This window comes from Carcharodon carcharias, chromosome 16, assembly GCF_017639515.1.
Source record: "Carcharodon carcharias isolate sCarCar2 chromosome 16, sCarCar2.pri, whole genome shotgun sequence".
NCBI classification, from domain to species: domain Eukaryota; kingdom Metazoa; phylum Chordata; class Chondrichthyes; order Lamniformes; family Lamnidae; genus Carcharodon; species Carcharodon carcharias.
Genome location: NC_054482.1, coordinates 113,267,283 through 113,292,966, shown reverse-complemented (window position 1 = coordinate 113,292,966; position 25,684 = coordinate 113,267,283). Strand labels below are relative to the sequence as shown.

The following is a 25,684-nucleotide window of genomic DNA, read 5'->3' as shown; positions in this document are numbered from 1 at the left end:
CTGACTGATTGAAAACCTGTCTACCTCAGCCTTGAATATACTTAATGACCCAGCCTCTACAACCCTCTGCGGTAAAGAATGCTACAGATTCACTACCTTCTGGGAGAAGAAATTCCTCATCTCTGTCTTAAATGGGTGACCCCTTACTCTGAGATTATGCCGTCTGGTCCTAGATTCTCCCACAAGGGGAAACAGCGTCTCAGCATCTACCCTGTCAAGCCCCTTAAGAATCTTACGTGTTTCAATAAGGTCACCTCTCGTTCTTCTAAACTCCAATGATTACAGGCCCAACCTACTCAATCTATCCTCACAAGAAAATCCCTCTATATCCTGGATCAACCTAGCAAATCTTCTCTGGACTGCCTCCGATGCCAGTATATCTTTCCTTAGATAAGGGACCAAAACTGTTCACAGGATTCTAGGTGTGGTCTACCTAGTGCCTTGTATAGTTTTCGCAAGACTTCCCTATTTTTATACTCCATTCCCTTTGAAATAAAGACCAACATTCCATGTCTTCCCTATTACCTGCTGAACTTGTATGTTAACTTTTTGGGATTCATCCACGAGGACTCCCAAATCCCTCTGTGCTGCAAATTTCTGCAGTCTTTCTCCATTTAAATAATATTCAGCTTCCTCTATTCTTCCTGCCAAAGTGCACAACCTCATATTTTCCCACATTATATTCCATTTGCCAACTTTTTGCCCACGCACTTAACCTGTCTATATACCTCTGTAGACTCTGTCATCTTCACCACTTGCCTTCCCACCTATTTTTGCATCATTTGCAAACTTGGCAATAGTACATTTGCTTCCCTCACCGAAGTCATTAATATCTATTGTAAATAATTGTGCCCTCAGCACTGATTCCTGTGGCACTCCACTATTTACAGGTTGCCATCCTGAAAATGCCCCCCTTATCCCAACTCTGTCTTCTATTAGACAATCCACTATCTATGCCAATATACTATCCCCAACTCCATGGGCTCTTATCTTAGTAGCCTTATGTGCAGTACCCCATCGAACGCCTTTTAGAAATCCGACAAAGTTCCCCTTTATCTACCCTGCTTGTTACCTCCTCAAAGAATTTTAATAAACTTGTCAGGCATGATTTCCCCTTCATGAAGCCATGCTGACTCTGCCTGATTATATTATGCATTTCTAAATGCTCTGCTATTACATAATAGACTCTAACATTTCCCAATGACAGATGTTAAGCTAACTGGCCTATAGTCACCTGTTTCTTGTCTCACTCCCTTTTTGAATAAGGATGTTACATTGGCAGTTTTCCAATCCTCTGGGACTTTTCCAGAATCTAAGGATTCTTGGAAGATTACTACCAGTGCATCCATAATCTCTGTAGCTACTTCCTTTAATATCCTAAGATGCAACCCATCAGGTCCAAGAGACTTATTGGCCTTTAGTCCCATTAGTTTCCTTAGTACTTTTTCCTCTAGTGATAGTTATTGTATTTATTTCCTCCCACCCTCACTTTTGTCCCTTGATTATTTAGTATTTTTGGTATGCTATTAGTGTCTTCTACGTGAAGACTGATGCAAAGTATTTATTCGACTCCTTTGCCATTTCCTGGTTCCCCATTATTATTGCCCCAGCCTCGTTCTCTCAGGAACCTATGTTCACTTTGGTGTCTCTCTTCCTTTTTATATATTTAAAGCTCTTACTGACCATTTTTATATTACTTGCCAGTTTACCCGCAAAGTTTATTTTCACCCTCTTTTTTCTTTTTGTCATCTTTTGTTGGTTTTTAAAACCTTCCCAATCCTCTGGCTTACCACTAACCTTTGCACAATGTATGTTTTTGCTTGCAATTTGATACTATCCTTAACTTCCTTTGTTAACCAGGGTTGTTTTATCCCCTTCCTAGAATCCTTCCTCCTCACTGCAATATATCTTCATTGAGAGCCATGAACTATTTTCTTAAACGTCTGCCATTGTTCATCAACCTTCTTTTCTGCTAAACTCCTTCCCCAGTTCACGTCAGCCAACTCTGCCCTCATTCTTTTGTAATTACCCTAAAGCTACTTCTTTGACCAAGTTTTTGGTCATTTGTCTTAATATCTCATGTGGCTCCCTTCCAGATATTGCTTGATAACTCTCCTGAATTGCCTTGGGATGTTTTCTTATTGTTGAAGATGCTATAAAAACGCAAGTTGTTGTTGACAAAGTTAGATTAATTGATCTCCATTTTTCATGATTAGAATGGAAGATACAAAACTTTGGATACAGGAGTTTGAGATGAAGTTAATTGGTGTTCAGGCACTCTTGATGCCACCTTGTGTACCTCCCAGCAGGAACAAAAATGGGTTAAAAATTAAATTTTGAAATGTCCCTTCTGGTACTAAATGGGAGAGTACAGGCCCTATCACTTATACCAGCCTCTTTGAACACAGCCATATCAAACAAATGTTGCTAACCAATTGCTGCTACCATAGGAGTCAAATGCAAAGGGACCAATTATTTTGGGCTGTTAATACCCTACCCTGTACATGCCAAATTCCTTCCATCATAAGGTCAGAAATGGGGACATTTGCTGTTCACACTACGTTCAGCACCATTCGTGACTCCTCAGATACTGAAGCAGTCCATGCCCAAATGCAGCAAGAACCTGGACAATATCCAGGTTTGGGCTGACAAGTGTTAAGTAACATTCCTGCAACACAAGTGCCAGGCAATTTCCATCTCCAACAAGAGAATCTAACCATCACCCCAAAACATTCATCGCTGAATCCCTCGCTATCAACATCATGGGGTTACCATTGACCAGAAACTGGACTAGCCATATAAATACTGCAGCTACAAAAGGTCAGAGGCTACGAATCCTGTGCTGAATAACTCACCTCCTGACTCCCCAAAGACTGCTCACCATCTACAAGACACAAATCAGAAATGTGATGGAATACCCGCTACTGGCCTGGATGAGAGCAGCTCCAACAACACTCAAGAAGCTTGACACCATCCGGGACAAAGCAGCCCACTTGATTGGCATCCCATCCACACATTCACTCCCTCCACCACTGACGCATGGCAGCAGCAGTATGTACCATCCAGAAAACCACTGCAAGGATTCACCAAGGCTCCTTAGACAGCACCTTCCAAACCCACAACTACCACCATCTAGAAGGACAAGGGCAGCTGACACATGGTAACACCATCACCTGGAGGTTCCCTTCCAAGCCACTCACCATCCTAACTTGGAAATACATCACAGTTCCTTCACTGTCACTGGGTAAAAATCCTGGAACTCCTTTCCTAACGGCACTGTGGGTGTACCTACACCACCTGCACTGCAGTGTTTCAAGAAGGCAGTTCACCACCACCTCCCTCAGGGGCAATTAGTGATGGGCAATAAATGCTGGCCTAGCCAGAGACACCCACATCCTGTAAATGAATAAAAAACTTAAATGGATGTGTTGACTTCCACCAGCTGAGTTTGCTTTATTCTTTCATGGGGTGTGGGTGTTGTTGGCAAGGTCAGCATTTGCAGCCCATCCCCAATTGCCCTTGAGGTGGTGGTGATTGTCAAACAGTTTGAGGAGGCTGGGCTGGTTTCAGTTAAAATACTGTCTTAAAGTATTTCCATTCAGCCGGTCGCATCATGTTAAGTGTGATTTAATTTAGCAGTGAGGTTTTTGATGCAACCCCTAACAACTAAGAGAGACAGTTCTAAATAAGTTTTATTGCCTAAGGCATTTAAGCAGGCAAATCATGATTACACCAACAAGCCTGCAACGCTTGGTAGGACAGTAACTTTGAAAATAGCCTGCTCACCTTTTAAAACTTCCATTTGAATGTGGACTGATTCTAAATCATAAGACTTTTTCAGAAAATTGTCAGTGGCTTTCAAGGGAAACTGGTGCGTATGTTTTGAACCGCCAAATAAGTTACTTTGAGTCCTAAAAGAGAAACGGTCACTCCTGTCAATAAATAGCCAACTGGTGTAGCTCGTTTGGCTTAAAAGCAAAGTGCTGGGAAAACTCAGCAGGTCTGACAGCATCCGTGGAGAGAGAAACAGTTAACATTAAGTTGAATATGACTTCTTCAGTTCTGAAAGGGAACCATATTCAACTCCAGACCTTTACTCTCGTTGCTCGCCCCACAGATGCTGCCAAATCTGCTGAGTTTTTCCAGCATTTTGTTTCCATTTCAGATCTCCAGCATTTGGCATTTATTTTAGTGCTTAATTGACTGCCGCTTCTCTTTCAGGAAAAAATTTTGCACTTCTCTGATGGGGCTTCCGTTTGTCTCCCTCACTTTGTCCCCCTTCATTGCATTCCATTTCCCTCCTGGTGCTTACCGAAACTCACTTTCACAGCCACCTTTCCTTCCGAACAAGTCATATTCAACTCGAAACGTTAACTGCTTCTCTCTCCACAGATGGTGCCAGGCCTGATGAAATTTTCTGGCACTTTGTTTTTATTTCAGATTTCCAGCATCCGCAGTACTTTTGCTTTTATTTTAGCTCATTTGTCTGATGTATTTTCGTACCTTAACAATTTAAAGACAGCCGCACACATCTGAGCATAGGGAATGGAGTGTTCTTCTTAAAAAAAAATGTTATCTTGCGAGAAACAGGCAAATTTGAATGAAGCTGCGGTATGGCTCAGCGATGATTTAATTGAATGGTGGAACAGGCTCGAGGGACTAAATGGCCTATTCTAATTTAACAACCTTGGTAAACCAGCCAGAGATTGTTCACCATTGATAAAATAGGAACATGGGTGGAGTAGACCATTTGGTCCCTTGATCTGCTCCGCCATTTAACTCGATCATGGTTGATCCTTCTACCTCAATGCGATCTTCCTATCCCTCTACCCCTTGTGGTGGCAAAAATGACCACTCGAGTGTGAGAGATTCAAGCAAGCAGAGTTTAATTCAAGCATATGCTGGGAGGGATGTACCCTGGTTTTCCAGGGTCTGTCTCTCTGATGAAAAGTCTGAGACACAAATTTATAGCCTTTAGTTATTACATTTCACTACACTGCTTGATACAACCTTCAGTTATTTTAACACACAACATTGCAAAACCTAATAAACAAACTGGACAGTTCAAGCTCGCAGGTGTTCCCTGTTATTTGACTCTTTAGCCCCTGGGCGGCTGTTAGTGTCTTGGATCTAACAGCAAGCCCCCTCCACTCCTCCGTCGGTCTGTTCTCTTATCGCCCTAACGTTTGTTCACGTAGCCTGTGAAGGTCATTAAATTTTACAACTTGTATTCTTGGTTTCCCACAGTACAGGCTATATATCCCATCATGCCTAGTAAGACCTCTCATAACTACATTTGTTTATTGTAAAGCTATTAATGCACGTTTTCACTTCAATCTTAATAAAATCATTTCTATTTGCTCATTTCATCCTTGATGATTTGGTATCTAGAAACCTATCGACCTCTGCTTTGAACATACTCATTTGACTGTTGAACATACTCAATGACTGAAAATGCTTGGAAACTATTTACCACAACTATAGGGCAATGGGCTGCCCTTTGATATTTCTCAGAAGGGAAGGTTCATCACTGTTCATAAATATCCCCCAGCTTGCATAGGCAGTAACCAGTGTCATAAGGTGTTTTCTATATGTAGGAATCTTGATTCATCATGACACCAGGGAGAAAATAAAGCTCAATTGAACTCAAGTTCTACGTCATTTTCAGATAAGTAAGATCTTTTCATAAGGGGGGTCAGATTGCCAAGTGACCCCTCTTAAGTTCCCCGTTGTTCCTGTTGTGTGATTGGTGAGCCGAGTGTTATTAAATTCATTAAATGTCAGATGTGTAGCATTAAAGCCAGGTTCTGCATTAACCTGCTCAGGCCTACTTTTAGTTGTGGTACATAAAAGGTCGTGGACCACTGTTTTAGAAGCTGAAAGAAAAGTAATTACCTGTATTGCAGGCTGTGTCCATCAATTGCCATGAGTATTTGTTTCAATCCAAAATAAACAACAGGTACACCTTTTAGTTTAAAAAATGCCACTGCTCTTCACCTTATTCAAAGTAGACACCACATAAAAGCAACGCGGTATTACCTTGAAATTACCTCAGCACACCCACACGTTTGCTTATTGAATAGATGGCAAACAAGCCTCCAGTGAAGACTGATTAACAAAAAGTTACACTTAAAGAAGAAATGCAATCGTTCTTCACTGATTAACAAGATGGCAATACAGTGCAATACTAGAAACTGACCAGAAAGTACAAAGTTCTAGTGTGGTAAAAAGCAAAGGAAAAGTATTCCAAAACAAATTGAAACTTGTAATTCATGCGATTCACAATCTAAATAGCTAAATTATTACATTATGCTAGGCCCAGTACAGCAACAGCACCGATAAACAAACACACACTTTGGTGCCATAAACTCTCATTTGACAAGCCAACATTAAGAGCAGCAAACTTCACCACCAGCAATAAGACAAATTCTATAGTTTCAAAAGCCCTAACACGGTTGAAACTTTACAAGAATTAACCAGTGTTAAACAGGACACAAGTTATCTTAATTTCTTCATTCTTGGGATATAGGTGTTGCTGCCATGGTAACTATGTCCTTATGCCAGTACGATACTACTGTGGGGCATGTTAAGCCACTTTAAGAGGACAGTTAAGAGTCAACCCTGTTGGTGTGGGACCCAAATCCAGTATAGAGTTGAATGGTTAAGGACAGCAGTGTCAAGCTTAAATTATTGCGTGCTATTTGACACACAATTCCAGAGCCAAGTTCAAGAGTGAGAAAGAGACTGAAGATCTAAATATTAGGCTTTAAAAATGTAAAGCCTTGCTTGACATTTAGTACTTCTGAGTTATAATACAAGATGGTCTACACATAATACCTGCACACCACTTAGAATAGTTGTTGAATGCTGTTCCCAAATCCAATGTATGCTGAATTAGCTGGCCTCAAATAGGATGGTGACACCATAATAGGACGTGGTGCCTCAAGTTAGAGAGAATGGGGGGAGCGGGGGGGAAGGTCACTAAGTCTGGGTTCAGCTGAACCATCTGTCGAGGGTCTTGCAGAAATAATGGCCACCCTGCCAAGGTACAGGGAGAGTCAACACACACAATCATACCGAAGAAAGGAATCAACACCTCTGGAGGAGGAAAAGGAGGTGGGGAAATGGACAAGGAAGGAAAAGCCGCTCTTTTTTTCAAGAATCCTTCTACAGTGATGGAAAGTACAGAAAGTTGTGAAAGATGCGTTAAAACACTGAAGAAAATCCAGAGTAAGGAAAACCGGTACCGTGCCTAGCATGCCCTCATTTCAATTTTTTCGGGATTATTCATAAACAGGGCAGTACACAGAAATTTCTTATTTTTTTTTAATACAAGTAGCAAACTGAAGTTGATGTAAATAGGCACCCACCATACACGCCCAAAGTACTGGTTAAACTGATTCACGACACAAAAACATGTTCCATGCTCCCTGTAAAAGAACACATTCTTAACAAATAAAAACATTGATTTTAGAATTCCTCCCCGTGAACAGAGGCTCCCCCCAAAAAAAAATGCTGTAACACTTTATACACAGCATCAGATTGTCAAAGCTTTAATAACACATAAGCCAGTCAGAAATGTGATCTTCAGCGTTTATTAAAACCTTTAAGTCCATAAACGACAACAAAGTTACTGTAGAATTTATCGCATACAGCTAGCATACAACAGCATGTCCTCAGTCTAAATGAAATACAAAAAGATTTTAACATTTTCATACAAAGGAACTTTTAAATTTATTAATGTGACCTTACATTTCTTTAGTTACATAAAATCTGCTACAGCAAAGTATCTTATACTTCCCTTGCACATACAGGTAAATACGGGTGGATGAAAAAACTGCTGTCAGTGTCAGCCTCATAAATGGACATTGTTGTGCAAATGTTTTGACAGCCAAGACGACAAACAGAATGTTTGATATTACAGCTCATACTGGTAATGCAAATGTCTACAAAGGCCTTACTTCCATGAGTTCCCTTCAGGTTAAGAGGACATTGTGTCAATGTTTCTTTAGTGCTAACTCAAGCAAATACACTGGTTCTATGCCAAATCAAGTTGGTTTGTTAAAACTCATTGCTTTCCTTTCCTGTATCCATTTGAACCAATCTGAATTCAGCCTGCTTCTGTACATAAGAAACCATTTCGATTTAAACCATTAGAGAGGTTTATTTCATATACATACATAAATATATAAATATATATATATGTATATATACATATGCACGAGAGGAAGAGATCAAAACTGAGTGCCAAGAGTGTACAAATAAAACTAATCTGATTAAAATGAACTGGTTAAAAAAATGTTAGCATGTACAGATCCACTGAATCCATAACCCATGATTTAACAACACTGAAATACATGAGGAAAATGCTTCAGCTAGCACGTGAAAGCACTAGCCCTTTCCTGTAGCAACAGATTATGTCATTATATGACAATGCATCTACCTAATAGCTGAGCCTAACACCTGCAAACTCTAAGTTCTGTTCCCAGGGAGACAAACTTATATATATATATATAAAAAAAATTGTAAAGATAGTGGAAACATGGCAGTTGTTAACTGTGTTAAGTATTTTGCAATGCATGAACCAAAGCACTAAAAATTAATAGTCTGAAAAGCTAGTTATGGAGTGATTAATCTTTTAGCATTTGCCCAAACATCATTTCGGCAACACAACACTGTGCCTCGGAATCAAACACAATCCTGGCAGTGACCTTCTTTAATTCTGCAGCATCTTAAAACAAAAATGGAGGACTACAGCCCCAATGCACGCACAAATAGTGCATTTGCTCAGTATATTGTATACAGCTAGTGACTGAATCCGTGCGGAAAACCATTTACCACACCTGTTAGGATTTCTGATGTCAAATCATTACGATTAAAACAATCTCACGTTTCCATTCCCTGATAGTATCTGATGCTGCTTTCTTTTTCCTTTTGAAGTATTCCACCTGTAACAGGAATCCCTCTCTCTCCTGTTCATCATTCTAAAGGAACACACAATGGAATTTGAGTTGTGGGAGAGTAACCCCACCAACTGACTATGCTTTGACATGCTGGTGCAACACAGCTACAAATGACAGGGAGACAAAGCTAGTCTGAAGATTACCTGCTGGCAGCTTTGCTCTGATGGTGTTCAGCAGACTGCAGCATCCGGTGAACGTTGGGCCTGGATCCTCCCCAGATGAATGTAAAAAATTGGGAAGGGCAGCTGAATTTGATAGTACAGGAGTATTCAAGGCACAGGCTCTGCATACCCTGCTCCAACCATCCAATCAATTCTACTTCATTTTGGTCATGTCCAGGAGAACTTGCTTTTGTTCAGTCTATTTATAAATACACAGAGAACAAGTACTACTTCCAAAAAAAAAAATGATGCCAAAAATGCTGTCTAGGTTCTAGGAGTCTGATTCTTAATTTCTACAAGGTAAGGTGTTCTACAACTGTGACCTCTCAGACACGACAGACAGGAATTGTGGCTGGCGAACACTAGAAGCAACGTTCAGCTTTCACTTTGGGCTAAGTCACACCAAGTGCAAAAAAATCCTGAAACACTTGCTCTAACTTTACACTTAAACAAAATGTTTCACTCTCTGCAAATTGCCATTTTTAAAGGGGGAAAAAACAAACTACATGACACAAAGGCAACTGCTGGAGAACAAAGGAAGGAAGGAAGGAAACAATAAGAAAGTGGTCTAGTTTTTGTGTCGTAGCACAGGTAGTGCTTTGCGTAAATGTGCCTGTGTATGAGGGCTGTGCTAACTGCACACATGAATTATGGCAAGAAGGATCTCAGCCTTGTGGAATGAAGAAACTAAGTAATTGTTTCGACGAATAAGATGGTTTCCGCTCCACCCCATCTGTTAGCAGAGTGCAAAGATCCCAATACAAGCCCTGACGGTCTGTTTCTCTCTAAAAATCAGCAAACTCTTTAGCACATTTTTCGGTTAAAGAGACACGGATGTCCTCCTCTTCATAATCATCGAAATTGCTGGTGTCGCCTGGGCCTCTGCACTTTGGTATGAATGGAGCTTCCACCTGAAAACAACATCAAAGTGTAAGAGGGCGAGATAGATAAAGGTCACTGAAATTATATCTCTGGGACAACAGTTCTACTGTGGCATGTGAACCCACTGCAATCACCGAGCAAATTTTCTTCAAGCCACTAATCGAGCTGAAAAGCAAATACTAAAACACTCACCAATTGCGTCGTTTAAACAAAATAATGTGCACGACAGTGTAGAAATGAGCTCTCCATTTTTTTGTACATACATAATCTGTGAGAATTCAGACACTAACTTGAGATTATAAGCAGTTGAAGCTTCTTCCACCTGACTCCAAACATTAGGCTTCAATTACAGGCGCACATCAGTGCAGTTCATTAATGTGAAGTAACGTTTTCATTTCCTGTACCATAGAACCATAGAAAAATTACAGAACAGAAGGAGGCCATTCAGCCATCTTGCCCATGCCAGCCTGAGGACACCCAGGTGCCCTTTCTAATCCCACCTTCCTGCACCCAGGCCATAGCCCTGCAGCTTACAGCAATCTAGGTGCAGATCCAGGTACTTTTTAAAGAGTTTAGAGTTTCTGTCTCTACCACCAACTTGGGCAGTGAATTCCAGACACCCACTACCCTCTGCGTAAAAAAGTTCTTCCTCATGGCCCCCCTACACCTTCTGCCACTTATCTTGAATCTATGTTCCCTGGCTCTAGAATTCTCCATCAAGGGAAACAATTTTATCCTGTCCACTCTATCTATTCCCCTCATAATTTTGTACACCTCAATCAAGTCACCTCTCAGCCTTCTTTGTTCCATGGAAAATAACCCCAACCTATCTAATCTCTCCTCGTAGCTACTCTTTTCTAACCCTGGCAACATTATTGTAAACCTCCTCTGCACTCTCTCCAGAGCTATTATGTCCTTCCTGTAATGTGGTGACCAGAACTGCACACAATACTCCAGTTGTGGCCTCACCAGTGTTTTATACAATTCCAACATTATATCATTACTTTTATATTCTATACCTCTGCCAATGAAGGAGAGCATTCCATATGCCTTCTTTACAACCTTGCTTACTTGAACTGCTGCCTTCATGGGCCTGTGTACTTGTACGCCAAGATCTCTCACTTCATCTACCCCTCTTAGTATATTCCCATTTATTTTGTAATTCCTGTAAATGTTTGACCTCCCTAAATGTACAACCTCACACTTCCCTTTGTTAAAAATCCATCTGCCACTTTACCGCCCACTCCACCAACCCATCTATGTCATATTGGAGATTGTGGCCATCCTCTACACTATCCACTACTCGGCCAATCTTTGTGTCATCTGCAAATTTCCCAATCATGCCCCCCACATTCACGTCCAAATCGTTAATATATAACACAAACAGCAAGGGTCCCAACACCAAGCCCTGTGGAACACCACTTGAGACAACTTTCCATTCGCAAGGGCATCCATCGACCATTACCCTTTGTTTCCTGTTACAAAGCGCCAACCTTTTATCCAGTTTGCCACATTACCCTGAATCCCATGGGCTTTTACTTTCCTGACCAATCTGCCATGTGGGACCTTGGTACCAGCTACATAGTTTTGGCTCTGACTGCAATAATCCGAATTCCCTCAAATTAAGGGTAGCTTTACTGTGGACTGGAACAGTCCAAATCCATTCCACAAAAGAATGGTAACAACAGTCAAGACAGACAAATCTTAGCAATCAGAAAGAGAGGGAATCAAATGCGTTGTAAAGAAGGTCAGGCATTTCCTGAACTTTGCTACGGTTCAGGTAGCAAACTACCCAGAAGCTGCTTTTATTTCCTTTAAATTTAGATTTGGAGATTTCTGTATCCAGGAACTGGTTCCTAGCACATTGTCAAAAGTGTTTTCCTTGGTCCACACGATAAAACTGGACCTACAAAGTCACGTCAGCACCAGGCCACAGGGTGCCAGCTCCTGGGCTCCAAATTAAAATACAAAAACACCTCGATTTTGGAAAATTTGGGTTCAGAGTGTTCTTTGTGGAATCATATCAAAAACAAGCAACCAATAAAATGCCAGACCTTCCCTGCGATAGCTTATGACTCCCTCCAACTTCTGGGATTGTTTTCTTGACTGGCAGGTGTTCCAAGTGAAATGGGCTACAGTTATCTGTACAGTATAAAATATCTATGAGGCAGAGACAGACTAGATTCCCTTCAAGCTACTTGTTGTCTGCTTATAGATAAAACTCTCTATGAGGGTGGTGGAAATGAAGGCGATGAATGATTTCAAAACAAAGCTGATAGGCACTTGAGGGAAATAAGCTTGCAGGGTTACAGGGATTGAGTGGGGCAATGGGGCTGATTGGATTGCTCTACAAGAGCTGGGCCATAATGACTCCATGACGGTTAATGCAGGATGATGTTTTCATGGTGATAATATTTCAATGAGTGGCGCTGATAATAAAAAGAATGGTGACTGAGATTTTGGTGGTTTGAAGTAGCTTCTTCAGTCATCAGAATCTTTCGACACAAAAGCACTTCTTGAAATTTTTAGCCAAATTTATTTGATGTACAATCATGGGTCAAAGGGCAGCAATCAGCTGCAAATTTCAGCAGCTGGAAATGTCTTCCTGCAACTTTAAGAGTTAGAATTTGCTAAAAATATGAAATAATTTATCAAAAATATATTTATACAAAATCCTAAAGCTAAATCAGTGAGAGTCACTTTGGATGTTGTGCAGTACAATGAGCAGCCTTGTGCTTACTGAAGTGATCTGAGCTCAAAGAGTCCAATGGGAGGAAAAAAGTAAACTTGGAACAGAAATGCATGGGATGCCCCAGTCAATGGAAAAAGAAAAGCCACTTAATTGTAAGATACTTATAAAGAGGCAGGTTGTAATGTAAAATTAATGTAAAACTCTCATTCTTTACCATACAAATATATTTTGTGATCCAGTAAATAATTTCAAAACATCCACTTCCTTTAAAGATCAGAATAAAGCACATACCTTCCTCTGGTAAATGGCAATCCAATCTGTAGTGGCAAACCACTTATGGTTCTTAATGTCATTCACACCATTTTTGAGATTCCCATATCGTTTGGTCAGATCTACCTGAAGCAAATTTCGCAGCAGATCCTTCAGGTCTGAACTGAAGTGAGAAGGGAACCGTACCTGAAAGAAGGCAACATATCAGTCAGATTTTGAGGACAGCAGCCTAAACCTGTGTTTGAACAACACATTTCACAAAACATATTAGAATTTTAGATTACTAACTACATTGCATTTTTCTCTAATTGAGAGAATTTCAACTTCCACATATCCCAAACTTCCTCACATCCCACAGTGGAAAGATCCAGCTGGGACATGGTCCCTTCCAGAAATTTGCATCTTTGAGAGGTCAATTAACCTTGCCTTGCCCCTGGTATACAAGGGCTGGTCCTAGGTGTGCCTTTAGCTCTCCACCTATAGGTGGTAGCAGAGATTCCAAGTATCAAGAAGAGTACGAAAACATAACTTCAAGTGTGTGCTGCACTATAGCAGTGGCCTCGTCAGTAACCACATCACCAACGTGCAGCCAGTAGTACTCTGTTACTGAGATAGCGATTCCAAGATTTCTTCATGTCTCAAAGCATTATTAATAGCAAAATTAATAGTCACTTTGTTAATTAAGGAAAATTGCAGGTTAATTAAGGAAATCCAGCACAGATTTGTTAAGGGAAAATTGTGTTTAACTAACTTGCTTGAGTTTTTTGATGAGGCAAAAGAGGGGGCTGATGTGTTGTACACGGACTTCCAAAAGGCATTTGATAAAGTAATGCACAACAGACTTGTGAGCAAAGTTAGAGCTCACGGAATAAAAGAGGCAGCAGCAACATGCATACAAAATTACCTAAGTGACAGGAAAGAAGCTCAATGGTGAAGGGTTGTTTTTCAGGTTGGAGGAAAGTTTATTGTGGAGTTTCCAGGGGGTCACTGTGAGGACCTCTGCAATTCCTGATATATATGTTAATGAAATAGTCATTTGGTAGCACAGAGCTTGAGTACTGCTGAAAACAAGAGTCCTGTCGAAACTTTCTGTCTTACGTTCATCAGGAGACTTTGCAAGAATACCAATATAAGAGGAAAACAACAATTTATATTGTATGAGAACAGTGTTGACTGGTTGGCAAGTGGACTTTGATTGATAGAGCTGTTGCCATGGAGAATGCACCAGTGAAGGTGACTGACAGTTAAGTACCAAGCATTGTTTGAAATTTAAAACCAAGCAGCTTAATTCTGTTTGGTCAAGGCATTGCCCTGAGGAATGAGTCAGTTTGTTTAGCTGAAATAGGCACAATGTGTTTTCATGTCCTTTCTGTCTGCAAAGAACAGGGCCCTGTGCATTAATATATGTAGGTTCCTGTACACACAAATGCATCACACTGCGAGCCAGACTGACAATCTTAAATTGGTTGTCAGGGTAATTCTTAGCACACAGGATTATTTAGCAAATGTTGTCCAACTGCAGAATCACGCCTTACATTGGGCACTTTGTTTTGAGTTTTGCAAGCACGGGCTGGTTGGGTACGGTCTGTACTCTGCCTGTTGCAAACAGCGGCTAGGACACATTGTTGGATATGATCCGCCAGTCTTTGGGATGTACAGCTTACATACCTAGCATTACACTGGCACGGAAATTCACATACCACATTACTCATCTGTGCGATAGGCAGAATGCCTTTTTGGCTTGACGGCAGCATCCTGTTAGTGACAAATACCACTCGTGTTGCTACTGCATAGCTGCAACGTGAAACAACTAACTTCACCTCTTGCTCATATACCTTGCTCATTGAACTTATGACCTTGGCAATGCACACAATTGAGTTCAGTTTTAATGACACCATATATGCCCAAATAGGTGGTGTTGTCATGGGATCCCCTCTCGGTCCAGCTCTGGCAGACATCTTTGCTGGGTTCCATGAGAAATGCCTTCGATGGAATGACCCCTAACCACCTACATGCTTGCATGTTTCCGATGTGTGGATGATAAGTTCGTTATATTTCACGGGTAATCTGAGGTAGACTGGTCACTTTTCAGAGCCAAACGTAGGCCCGTTCATGAGTTTGCGTGATATACAGTGTGAAATGATCTGATCAGGGTAGCCATTATCTCGCTGGATGCATTTGATGCGCCCTATTTCAGTGCAAAACTTGCATGGTGAGCTGATTTACCCATTTACAAGGTTGCCGATAAGGCCAATCTTATAGCATGTGGAACTGTAAGATTCCCAACACGTGCATTGATCAGTGAAGGTGGGCTTACATTTAGACCGTGGCAGAGAGCCCCTGGCAGACTTCTCAACTAGCATGTCAAGGAAGTGGAATTCATTTGACTGCTCCATTTTAAAAGGTGAATTTGAGCGCAGGATGGAGCCCATTAAGACATACAAGCAAATTATTACACGCAGCTGCGGATTTAAATATAACGAACTTATCATCCACACATCGGAAACATGCAAGCATGTAGGTGGTTAGGGGTCATTCCATCGAAGGCATTTCTCATGGAACCCAGCAAAGATGTCTGCCAGAGCTGGACCGAGAGGGGATCCCATGACAACACCACCTATTTGGGCATATATGGTGTCATTAAAACTGAACTCAATTGTGTGCATTGCCAAGGTCATAAGTTCAATGAATACTGATTCACGTAATGGTGGGGAGTCTAGATCGTCATAATATAGCGCTGCCGCACAAATATCTATGGCTTCCTTAAGTGGAACATTGGTGAATAGGCTAGCAATGTCAAATGAGCACACGGACAGCATTGCTAGCGATATGCAAGTCCTGTATGGCCTTCGCAAATGTGAAGGAATCCTTCATCGTGTATGTGGAAAACTTTCTCAAAACTAGTTGTAAATATTCGTCCAACCAATGGGCCAATTCATGTTGTGCTGAACCAGTCATAGATAAGATGGGGCATAAAGCAACATCACTTGTGTGTGTCTTGAGCAGCCTATACATACGTGGATGCAGTGAGCCTCGAGGACAAACTGCATTTCACTCAGCACTCATTGCTCTTACACAAGTCCAGCAAGCATCTTTTTTAGCTTACTTCCGAGCAAGGCTGTCCAATCATGTTGAGTGGCAGGTCCAATGGATACAAATTTGGGCCCATCATTAAGAATGGCGTGCATCTTGTTGATAAAGTCACGCTTTTTAAGGACGACTATTTCAGTCCCTTTGTCAGGTTTAATGATGTGTATGTCCAGGATGGTCTTAAGGCCTCACAATGCTGCGAGTTGGTCGAGATGCATGTGAAAGTCAGACAGATCGTTCGGAATCCCACAATGTGCGTTTGCGAGATCAGCTAAGTGTGCTTTCAGGGGTGGTTTGTGGCGGGACAGCTGGGGGCAGGGGAGTTTGAACTCAGCAAATACCTCTTCCCGTTTGGGAGGAAGGTACACCAAAATTGAAACCACGCCCAAGAACAAACTCCTCACTTTCTGGAGTTGACGGTCAGAGAGATTTGTTACGTGTTTAGTGGCGTTAATTGCGTTGCCAAACCACAATATTAATGACTTAGACTTTGGTGTACAGGGCACAATTTCAAAATTTGTGGATGATATCAAACCTGGAAGCATTGTGAATTGTGAGGAGGATAGTGTAAAACCTCAAAAGGACAGACAGGTTTGTAGAATGGGGGGTCAAGCAGCAAATGAAATTTAATGTAGAGAAGTGCAGTGATTCATTTTGGTAGGCAAATGAGGAACTGTATAAAATAAAGGATGCAATTCTAAAGGGGGTGCAGGAGCATAGGGACCTCGGGGAATATTGTCCACAAATCATTGAAGGTGGCAGGACAGGTTGAGAGAGCTGTTAATGAAGTGTGTGGGAGACTGGAATTTATAAATAGAGACAGAGTATAAAAGCAAGGAAGTTATGATAGACCTGTATAAAACACTGGCTCAGCCTCAACTAGGAGTGTTGCATCAAGTTCTGGGCACCGAAGATATGAAGGCATAAGAAGGCAGAAAGGACTCATGAGAATGTTTCCAGGAATGAGGAACTTCATTACATAGATAAGATTGGAGAAGATTGGGCTGTTCTCCTTGGAGAAGAGAAGGTTGAGAGGAGATTTGAAAGAGTATTTAAAATCATGAGGGGACTGAACAGAGTAAACAAAGGGAAACTGTCCCCAATGGTGGAAGGATCGAGAAAAGAGGTTTAAGCTAATTGGCAAAAGAAGCAATAGCAACATGAGGAAATTTTTTTTTTTTTTTACATAGAGTGGTTAGGATCTGGAATATACTGCCTGAGAGTGTGGTGGAGGGAGGTGCAATCATGGCATTCAAAAAGCAATTGGATCATTATCTGAAAATAAATAACTTGCAGGGATATGGGGAAAAAGCGAGGGGAGGGGGGGCACTCGCTAAATTTCTCTTGCACAGCCAGCATGGATAGGACAGACCGAATGGCCTCCCTCTGTGCCATAATGATAACGATGATATGATTTCAGACGGATTAATGGGAATTTACAAACGGGTCAGCAGTTAGCACACAGCACGGTCCCACAAACAGAAAATGACCAATTGATCTATTTAGATAGTGTTTCTTGAAAGATGAATGCCAGGCCAGCCAGGACATCAGGAGAATTTTCTTACTCTTCTTTAAGTAGTGCCATGGGATCTTATGTCCACCTGAACAGGGAGATGGGACTTGTTTTCACATCTCATTAGAAATACTAAACCTGGGACATGGCAGTGCACGCTCAGTAGCATCATGATGTTGAGTAATAGGGCTTGATCCCATCAACTTCTAACCCACAGGTAACAGTGCTGCCAAATATGAGTTAAGCTGACCCTCAATGGACTTGAGCAATTTTTTAAAAATTGGTTTGACATCATATTCCATATGCTTGAAGCTAGTTTTTAAGAAAAGGAGCAAATAATTTCCCAAGCAAATCTCTTAAGCCACTGAGGCCATTAAGTTATAATTTAGTGAACACAATCATCATTGTCCCATATACATCAATTTCTGAAAGAAGCCCAATTATTGGTGAATTAACTGATCTCACTGGATAAAGAACAGTGAATACAGCAGTTGGCAAATTTTGGGTGGAGGCACAAAAAGACAGGGCATTTCTTCTTGTAGCCAACTAAACTTTCTTTTCCCTCCACATGTAATCCTGGACAGTGAGTGCTGACAAACAAATTGCTGGCGTCTGTGAACAGCAAGAAGCTTTCTTCACCTGAACATTTTCCAGCGGGAATCAATGAACAGCTAGTAGGCATGGAAGCCTGTTTCTCATCATAGCCGATTGTTGCATCCACTGCAGTATATCCACCCAAAAACTGGTGGGCATAAGAGAACACCTCTGAAGTTTAGCAACTGGTGCAGCGGATAAGGGCACTAAAAGATGAGGTGACACACAAACACCGGAAAGACAGATCCCTGTCAACCCATTGTAACAAAGAATGTGAGAATTGCCCATTCAAATATGCATTCTTGGACAAAATTGTTAAGATGATCCCACTTCACCTTTCCAGAGACGATCTTTTCATAGATCTGTATAGGCTGGTCTGCAAAGAATGGAGGATATCCAGCTGCCATTTCATAGATTAGAACTCCCAGTGCCCACCAATCCACTGCTTTGTTGTAGCCCTACAAAATGGAAAACACACACACACATTCAAGTATACTACACAGAGGAAGTAGTTGATTGTTACATTGTGCCAGTTTCCTGTTTAAGTTATGGAAAATTATCAAGCAGAAAAACTGCCCAGCTTGAACGGAAACTTATGAAAGAAAGACTTGAATTTACATACATTCTTTTCACAACTTTCAGAAATTTGTTCAAGTGCCTCACATACAATTTATTTTGAAATTCGGCAGCTGTTACGTGGGCAAGTTATAATGTCGTACGCCAACATGAATGAGAAGTCGGAAAGGCAGGTTTCTTGAGTATTGTGAGGTCCGTTCCTGCCTTGAGTTTACCTTGCTGAGAATAATCTCTGGAGCCAAGTATTCTGGAGTTCCACAAAGCGTCCAAGTTCTGCCCTTTACCCTTTTTGCAAAACCAAAATCTGTGACCTACAAAAATATGAGATTAACATTAAATCAACATTAGTTGAAACAAACTTTTTCTCAGCGCAGTTTCCATTTTACAAAAAAGTATAAGCTACATAAAAAGACAACAATCATGAAAAATAATACGGAATAGCCAGGTCTTTGCATAGTATAGACAAGGTTTTGCTGAAAAAGAGAGACATGTCAAAGCTTTTCATCTTGCACACAGCAGAACAATTGGCAGGAATATCAATATAAGGGGAAAACAACAATTTATACTGTATGAGAAGAGAGTGCCGATTGGTCGGCAAGTGGACTCTGATTGGTAGGGGTGTTGCCTTTCCCTAATTACCCTGAGGGTGTTAAGAGCCATATATAAGCTAACCGGATAGGGGCAGCCTGCTCTTGTTTCTGAAGGACATTAGCGAACCATATGAGTTTATAATGATCTGGCAGCTTTCATGGTTATTTTATCTTGTGCCAGCTCACTAATTGCAAGATATTTAATGAACTCAATTTCCCAGCCTGTCACGGTGCCATTTGAACTCTCAACTTGGAGATTGCTGATCCAGTACCATAATCGCTAGATTATCACACTCATACATTTTACAGGGAAATAGAAATGAAAGTGGAATGTGATCCCCAATGCATTTGGTGAAAATTCCTGGAAATGTACCCCAGCATGAGCCAGTTCATTCAGGAAGAAGTGAAGAGCAGGGGAAGAAGTAAGTTGGTGCACAAATCACATCTCTAGGAAGACGTCATAAAAATCCGTTTGAAGTTAAGACTTATGGACTTGATTTTGTTGTGCATGGCACATCACAAAAGATCATTAGGCTGACAGCAGTTTTAATTTATACTGAAATAGTTGGTGCAATTAGCACTGGCTCAGGAATAAAAGCCACAGTCCTAATTTATACTTTTGATATAAATCAATCAGTATAGTGAAATGTCAAAAATGGGTAACTAAATATGATAATATAATTGGCAGAGTTGGATTGCCACTCCACTCTGGGTTTTTTTTTTACATCAAAATCCTTTCAATCTTTTCTTGCCTGATCTTCCAACTCAGGGTAGTGAGAACTGTGTAGTGTAGCACGCTCCTGAGGCCTTCTGTCAAGGGCTGCTGAGTTGGGCGCAAAAAGTCCATGTCCTCTTTCTTATGGCACCAGCAGTCAGGGTAGGGGAGGGGGTGTGCGCAGTGTTGGGGGTGGTGGGGATGCACACAACTGGGGGAAGATGTTGGGGATGCGCAGTCTTGGGGGTGGCGCACAGTCACAGGAGAGGGGTTGGTATCGGATACCAAAGTCGGGTGAGGTGTCGTCAGTGGGGGGGGGGGGGGGGGGGGGGCGCGGGGAGGTCCCATGTGGGTCGGGGATGGTAGGGTTGTCCCACCGAATTGGGGGCTGGATACAATAGCTACCCAGAAGCTACATTTGGTTCTATTTCTTTAACATTTTCTGCGTATCTATTACTGTAACACAGTCGGAACCATCCGAGTCTGCGACTTAAATCATATTTTCAGATGATCCCCAGTGCAGGACAATTACCCGCCAGAAGTCTGAACTTCCCGGGCAACTGTTGTGTGATCCCTACCTGGAAACTTGCGGGGAAGAGCGGGGAGGTTCCTCAGTGAACCTTTAGGGTACTCCCCCAGATACACAGCCCTGGAGCTTGCAAGTTACAGGCCATTGCACTGTTATTCAGCAACATAAAATGCAAAGTAACTGCGTATCAGGTCCTCTTCAGTGTTCTAATGTTAAATAAATCCTCCATGTTGCAACTAATTTGTAAAAAACATTTATATAGATCAGGCCAGCAGGATCATTTGAGGGGGTGGTCATCCCTGCCCTTTTGGGAGCTGCCCCTGGCCTAAGTAAGGGTCCCAATGCTCTGAGTTACAAGTCTTGGTCAACGACAAAGCCCAGTGAATTTTCAGGGGTGATGGCGAAAAAGCTAGAACCTCAAGGGGCAATGACTGCTTATAGGTACAAGATCTTCGGGTCGAGGACTTGTTTCTTTTAAGCATATGTGAGCAAGGCGATGGGAAGACACTTCATGTATTCCGTTCTCGAGTCCTATTTCTCACTGATACTGAAAATGGGAGCAACTTAAGAGGAAAGTGCAAGACTGTGGGGTGTGGGGAGATGAGCAGATAGTGATATAAATGTACATATTTATATTAAAGTTAAAATGCGAGTGTGCACTTGTCAAAACTTTTGGTCACTCTTTTATGTCAATGTTTAACTTTGAAAGTTTTTAATGCAGCATTTAACTTGAAATCTCTATGCAAACAGTTGGCTGTAACAGTGTAGGTATAGTTTCTCTCTCAATTCCCAACATAAAAAGAATGCATTCATCAACTGATCATGATCAATGCCCCAAAGAATTTAACAACTTTGTATTTAAAAAAAAAAGTTTTAAATCAAGGGACCACAATTCATCTCTTAAATCAGGGTTGTGATCTTACTTCACAGTCACAATATTGCAACGGAGCTTTCACACATTCTCAAATGAATTGATTTAATAAACTACGTAAAGACAGGTTCACTAAAATGTCTTTCCTTCAGGGGGTTGGGAAGAGGGTAATTCAGAGGCTGCTATAGTTACCTGTCGCTGGTTGGGATCACACTGCAATAAAGTTAACTAGATTTTCAAAAGGGAACTAATGTAAGCAAAGTAAGTTGCAATTATGGAAAACACTAAATGGAAAGTGTAATTGCAAAAGCTCTTTCCTCTTTTTATAATGTGTTAATGATTATTCAAGGTAACTTTTGAGTTTGCCAATTTGAGTTTTAAATAAATGACAAGAATTTCAGAGATTATACCTCACTGCAAGCACCTTACCTGGATATACCCTTGTTGGTCAATTAAAAGGTTTTCAGGCTTCAGGTCTCTGTAGATGAGGTCTAGTGAATGGAGGTACTCAAAGGTCAGGACTATCTGAGCTGCATAAAACCGTGCGTGAGGTTCACTGTAAAAGGAAGATCAATTAGATTACATTATAATATTCAGTAAGTAACTTAACCTAATATTTCAATTAGTAGGCCAATATCAAAAATGCTGGATATGATTACATATCTATTACATACATAAAGATCAAAGCAATTGCACTTATTTACCACATTACAAAGTTAACTAACCAAAGGAGTTGTCGACAATTCTCCCTGCTAAGAGTTGTCATTTGAACTTTCATTAAACAACATGGCTACAGAGTGTTAGGTCCCTTCTTTATAAAGAAGGGGCTGATTGCGAAGGCTAGTTGAAGTTGTTGCCTTTTTTCTTAATCTCAGCTGTTTTAGCAAAACTTTAGTGAAGACACATTTCTTCCTGCACCCCACCATCAACCCAGGGCATTTGCAGCCAGACAGTAAATTTGCCAGTGATTGGCGTCAATGCTCAAGTGCAGAAGCTCCTTTTGCTCTCTATCATTCTATTCCGCCCTTGTAAGTGACAGATACAGAGCGCCTCCAAGGAATTCAACAATAAGCATTATCACCATGAATAGTTTGGAAATAGTTTGGATTCTCAGTATTTATAAGGGAACTGTAGGATAGTGGATAAAAGCACACTACATAACCTGATCATTTTCCTAAATCCGAAACACAGAATCTCAAAGCTCAGCCAAATTAATTAATAAGGGCTCAACCTTCAATCTAGAAGACTGAGTTTTTTAAAAATGTATTCATTTGTTCATGGGATGTGGGTGTTGGTTGCTAGGCCAGCATTTATTGTCCATCCCTAATTGCCCTTGAGAAGGTGATGGTGAGCTGCCTTCTTGAATCGCTGCAGTCCATGTGGTGTAGGTACACCCACAGTGCTGTTAGGGAGGGAGTTCCAGGATTTTGATCCAGCGACAGTGAAGGAACAGCGATATATTTCCAAGTCAGGGTATTCCATCACACTTCTGACTTATGCCTTGGAGATTTTGAGGGGGGGGGGGTGTGGGGGGAGGTGGTGCAGTCAGATGGTGAGCAGGATTCCTAGCCTCTGACCTGCTCTTATAGCCACAGTATTTATATGGCTAGTCCAGTTCAGTTTATGGTTAATGGTAACTCCCAGGATGTTGATAATTGTCAAGCAGGTTCAAACTTCTTCAAATTTACCAAATTTTTGGTATTCAGTATACTAAAACCAAAACCTCTGTAAAAGGGTGTACTACCATTTGCATCAATAGACACACAAAATTCTATGCATAGGGTATTGCTCGTACAGATTGTTCGAGAGAGTTGACAATCAAAATGCATAAATTAAAGGTAATAAATTACTATCCTAAAAATGTATCTGTAGAATTTGGGTTATCAGACCAAAATGAGTGGAATTAATTATTACAGACACTCCCCCTTCCACACAGGTATAGATTCAAAAAGACATTTTTGGACCGTTTTCAAGTTTAAGATGATTTCATCCATTGGGGCACATGATCTAAACCTTACCTGAACCTTCCGATTCTTCTAAGATGTGAAAACATTTCACCACCTGGCACGTACTCCATCACCATATACAAGTTAGAATTGTCCTAAAACACAGTAATGAAAGGTATTTTATAAACTAGATAGTAGACATGAACACTAAAGAGATAATTGTTTCCACCCTCTTAAATAGCAAGTACCATAAGAATATTTTATGTAAACATTTGCTGACTATCTTAAATAGCACTTGGGTTATACGAGTTTGACGATAGGACAGCTTGCAATAAAAGGTGACAAACACCCATTAAGCTCAGGCAGCAGTGTATTAAATCAACTCCCGTAATAGGAACATAGGACTTTGGAACAGGAGTGGGCCTTTCAGCCCTTTGGGCCTACTCTGCCATTCAATAAAATCATGGCTGATCTGGTTGCGGTCTCAACCCCACCTTCCTTCTGGCACCCATAACCTCCAAATACTACTACTATCAAAAATCTGACTCGGCCTTAAATAAATTCGATGTCCCAGCCTCCACTGCTTTCTGTAGAGAAGAATTCCACAGACTAACAACCCTCTGAGAGAAAACATTACTCATCTCTGCTTTAAAGGGAGGACCTCTTAATCTTAAATTTTGTCCCCCAGTTTTTGTCTCCCCACAAGAGGAAACATTCGACTGGTACCCAACCTATCAAGTCCCCCCCAGGATCCTATATTTTCAATAAGATCACTTCTCATTCTTCTAAACTCCAATCGGTACAGACTCAACCTGTTTAAACTTCTTTCGTAAGATAAGCTCTTCACCCCCAGGAATGAGTCGAGTGAACCTTCTCTGAAGTGCTCCGAATGCAATTATATCCTTTTTCAAGGATTTGCTTTAAAAGGATGACACATTGTGGAAAGGGATATTATTCTTCTTCCATGTTTTATGTTACTCTGATCTCTTATTAAGATTAAACAAGGCAATTAGGCAAGCAAAAGAACTTAACCATTTTTGATAAGGTGAACTTATGAATAATTTTACAGATATGATCAACGCCCGCTTCCTCAAGAGGGCGAAACAAAATAGTACAGGTGGCTAGATTGGCTTTACTAGTAAGTAGGCCATCAGGAACCATTAATAACCAGGAAGTTTGTCAAAACTTTATCAGGCAGTTCAAAGTGAAATTAAAGCTCATAAATAATTAAGTTTGTGGAAGTCTTTCGGACCGCCATGACAAGAGGTCAAAGGAGGTGATAAAGCAGGAAAAAAAATCCTAGAGAATAAAATATTTTAACATCTTAAGGCAAGTGCAATCTCTGAAAGTAAATAATATAGCAGCACTAAGATTCATAACCACTGGAAGAGATGGTCAAAGCTAATCAGGGTCAAAAATATTGAAAAAAGATATGACAACCAGTAGCAAGGGCTAGATGGTATAAAGGTGCACTGTAACAGCAACGAGTTATTGGAAGAATATATACCGGTGGGTTGTTAGAATTAAATGTCCATAGAACATTTGGATGAAACAGGATAAACTGTGGATTCATTAAGGAACGGCAAAGAAACAAGCAAGCTGCTGGGTCGATAGTTTTAGGGGTCCATAAATCAAAACCAAAACTGATCCTGATATTCAAGAAAACAATCCATGGGATTGTGAATTATAGATCAGTTGGCCTAGCATCAATCCTGGGGAAAATGTTTGAGCGCTGTACAAGGGATGTTATTAACGCTGATCCATTAGTAGAATTCAGCACATTAGCTTCCCCCTACCACTCACACTACTCATATATGGAGCAGGTTTTGGTCTAGTTATGAAAATTGTTGACATTAAGCTTGTCCTGAAATGGCTATTTGAGAAGAGATTTTGAATCACTCAAAGGATTCAGCATCAAATGGATGGTCTGATGGTAGATAAATTTCATCTGGATTCACATAGGCTGTGCACGATAGAGGATACAGGATATCCATACTTGATTACAGGCCATACAACTTAACTGGTCTATGCTGGATGAATAGATGTTAGTTTTCAATCATGCTTAAACAAAAGATTTCAATTTAGAAATGAAAATCTTCAATTCAAAGCTGATCATGTATTGGAGTGATCTCAAGATTGGTTGAAGTGATCTAGAGCAAAACAGGCATGAGAAAAAAATCTAGTTAGCAAACACTGACCAACTTGGTTATATAAGCCTGAATGAAATTGGTGGCAGATAGAGTCCAGAGGCAAAACAAAGCAGTTTCCATGAGTGTCTCCCTCCCTCTCAAC

General features: G+C 40.9%; 1 protein-coding gene across 4 annotated transcripts in view; it reads right to left on the bottom strand.

The window, feature by feature from the left end:
* Positions 1-7,579: 7,579 nt before the first annotated feature.
* Positions 7,580-25,684, bottom strand: part of prkacba (protein kinase, cAMP-dependent, catalytic, beta a) — a 141,858-nt gene continuing 123,753 nt past the window's right edge. For all 4 annotated transcript variants that reach the window (XM_041208024.1, XM_041208025.1, XM_041208026.1 and 1 more), the window contains 6 exons: positions 23,465-23,547; positions 21,876-22,002; positions 18,957-19,052; positions 18,501-18,623; positions 12,990-13,154; positions 7,580-10,035 (listed from right to left, as the gene is read on the bottom strand). In XM_041208024.1, the coding sequence (XP_041063958.1) occupies positions 9,910-10,035; positions 12,990-13,154; positions 18,501-18,623; positions 18,957-19,052; positions 21,876-22,002; positions 23,465-23,547 (720 nt within the window). In that variant the 3' untranslated portion in view covers positions 7,580-9,909. The remainder of the gene's footprint in view (positions 10,036-12,989; positions 13,155-18,500; positions 18,624-18,956; positions 19,053-21,875; positions 22,003-23,464; positions 23,548-25,684) is intronic.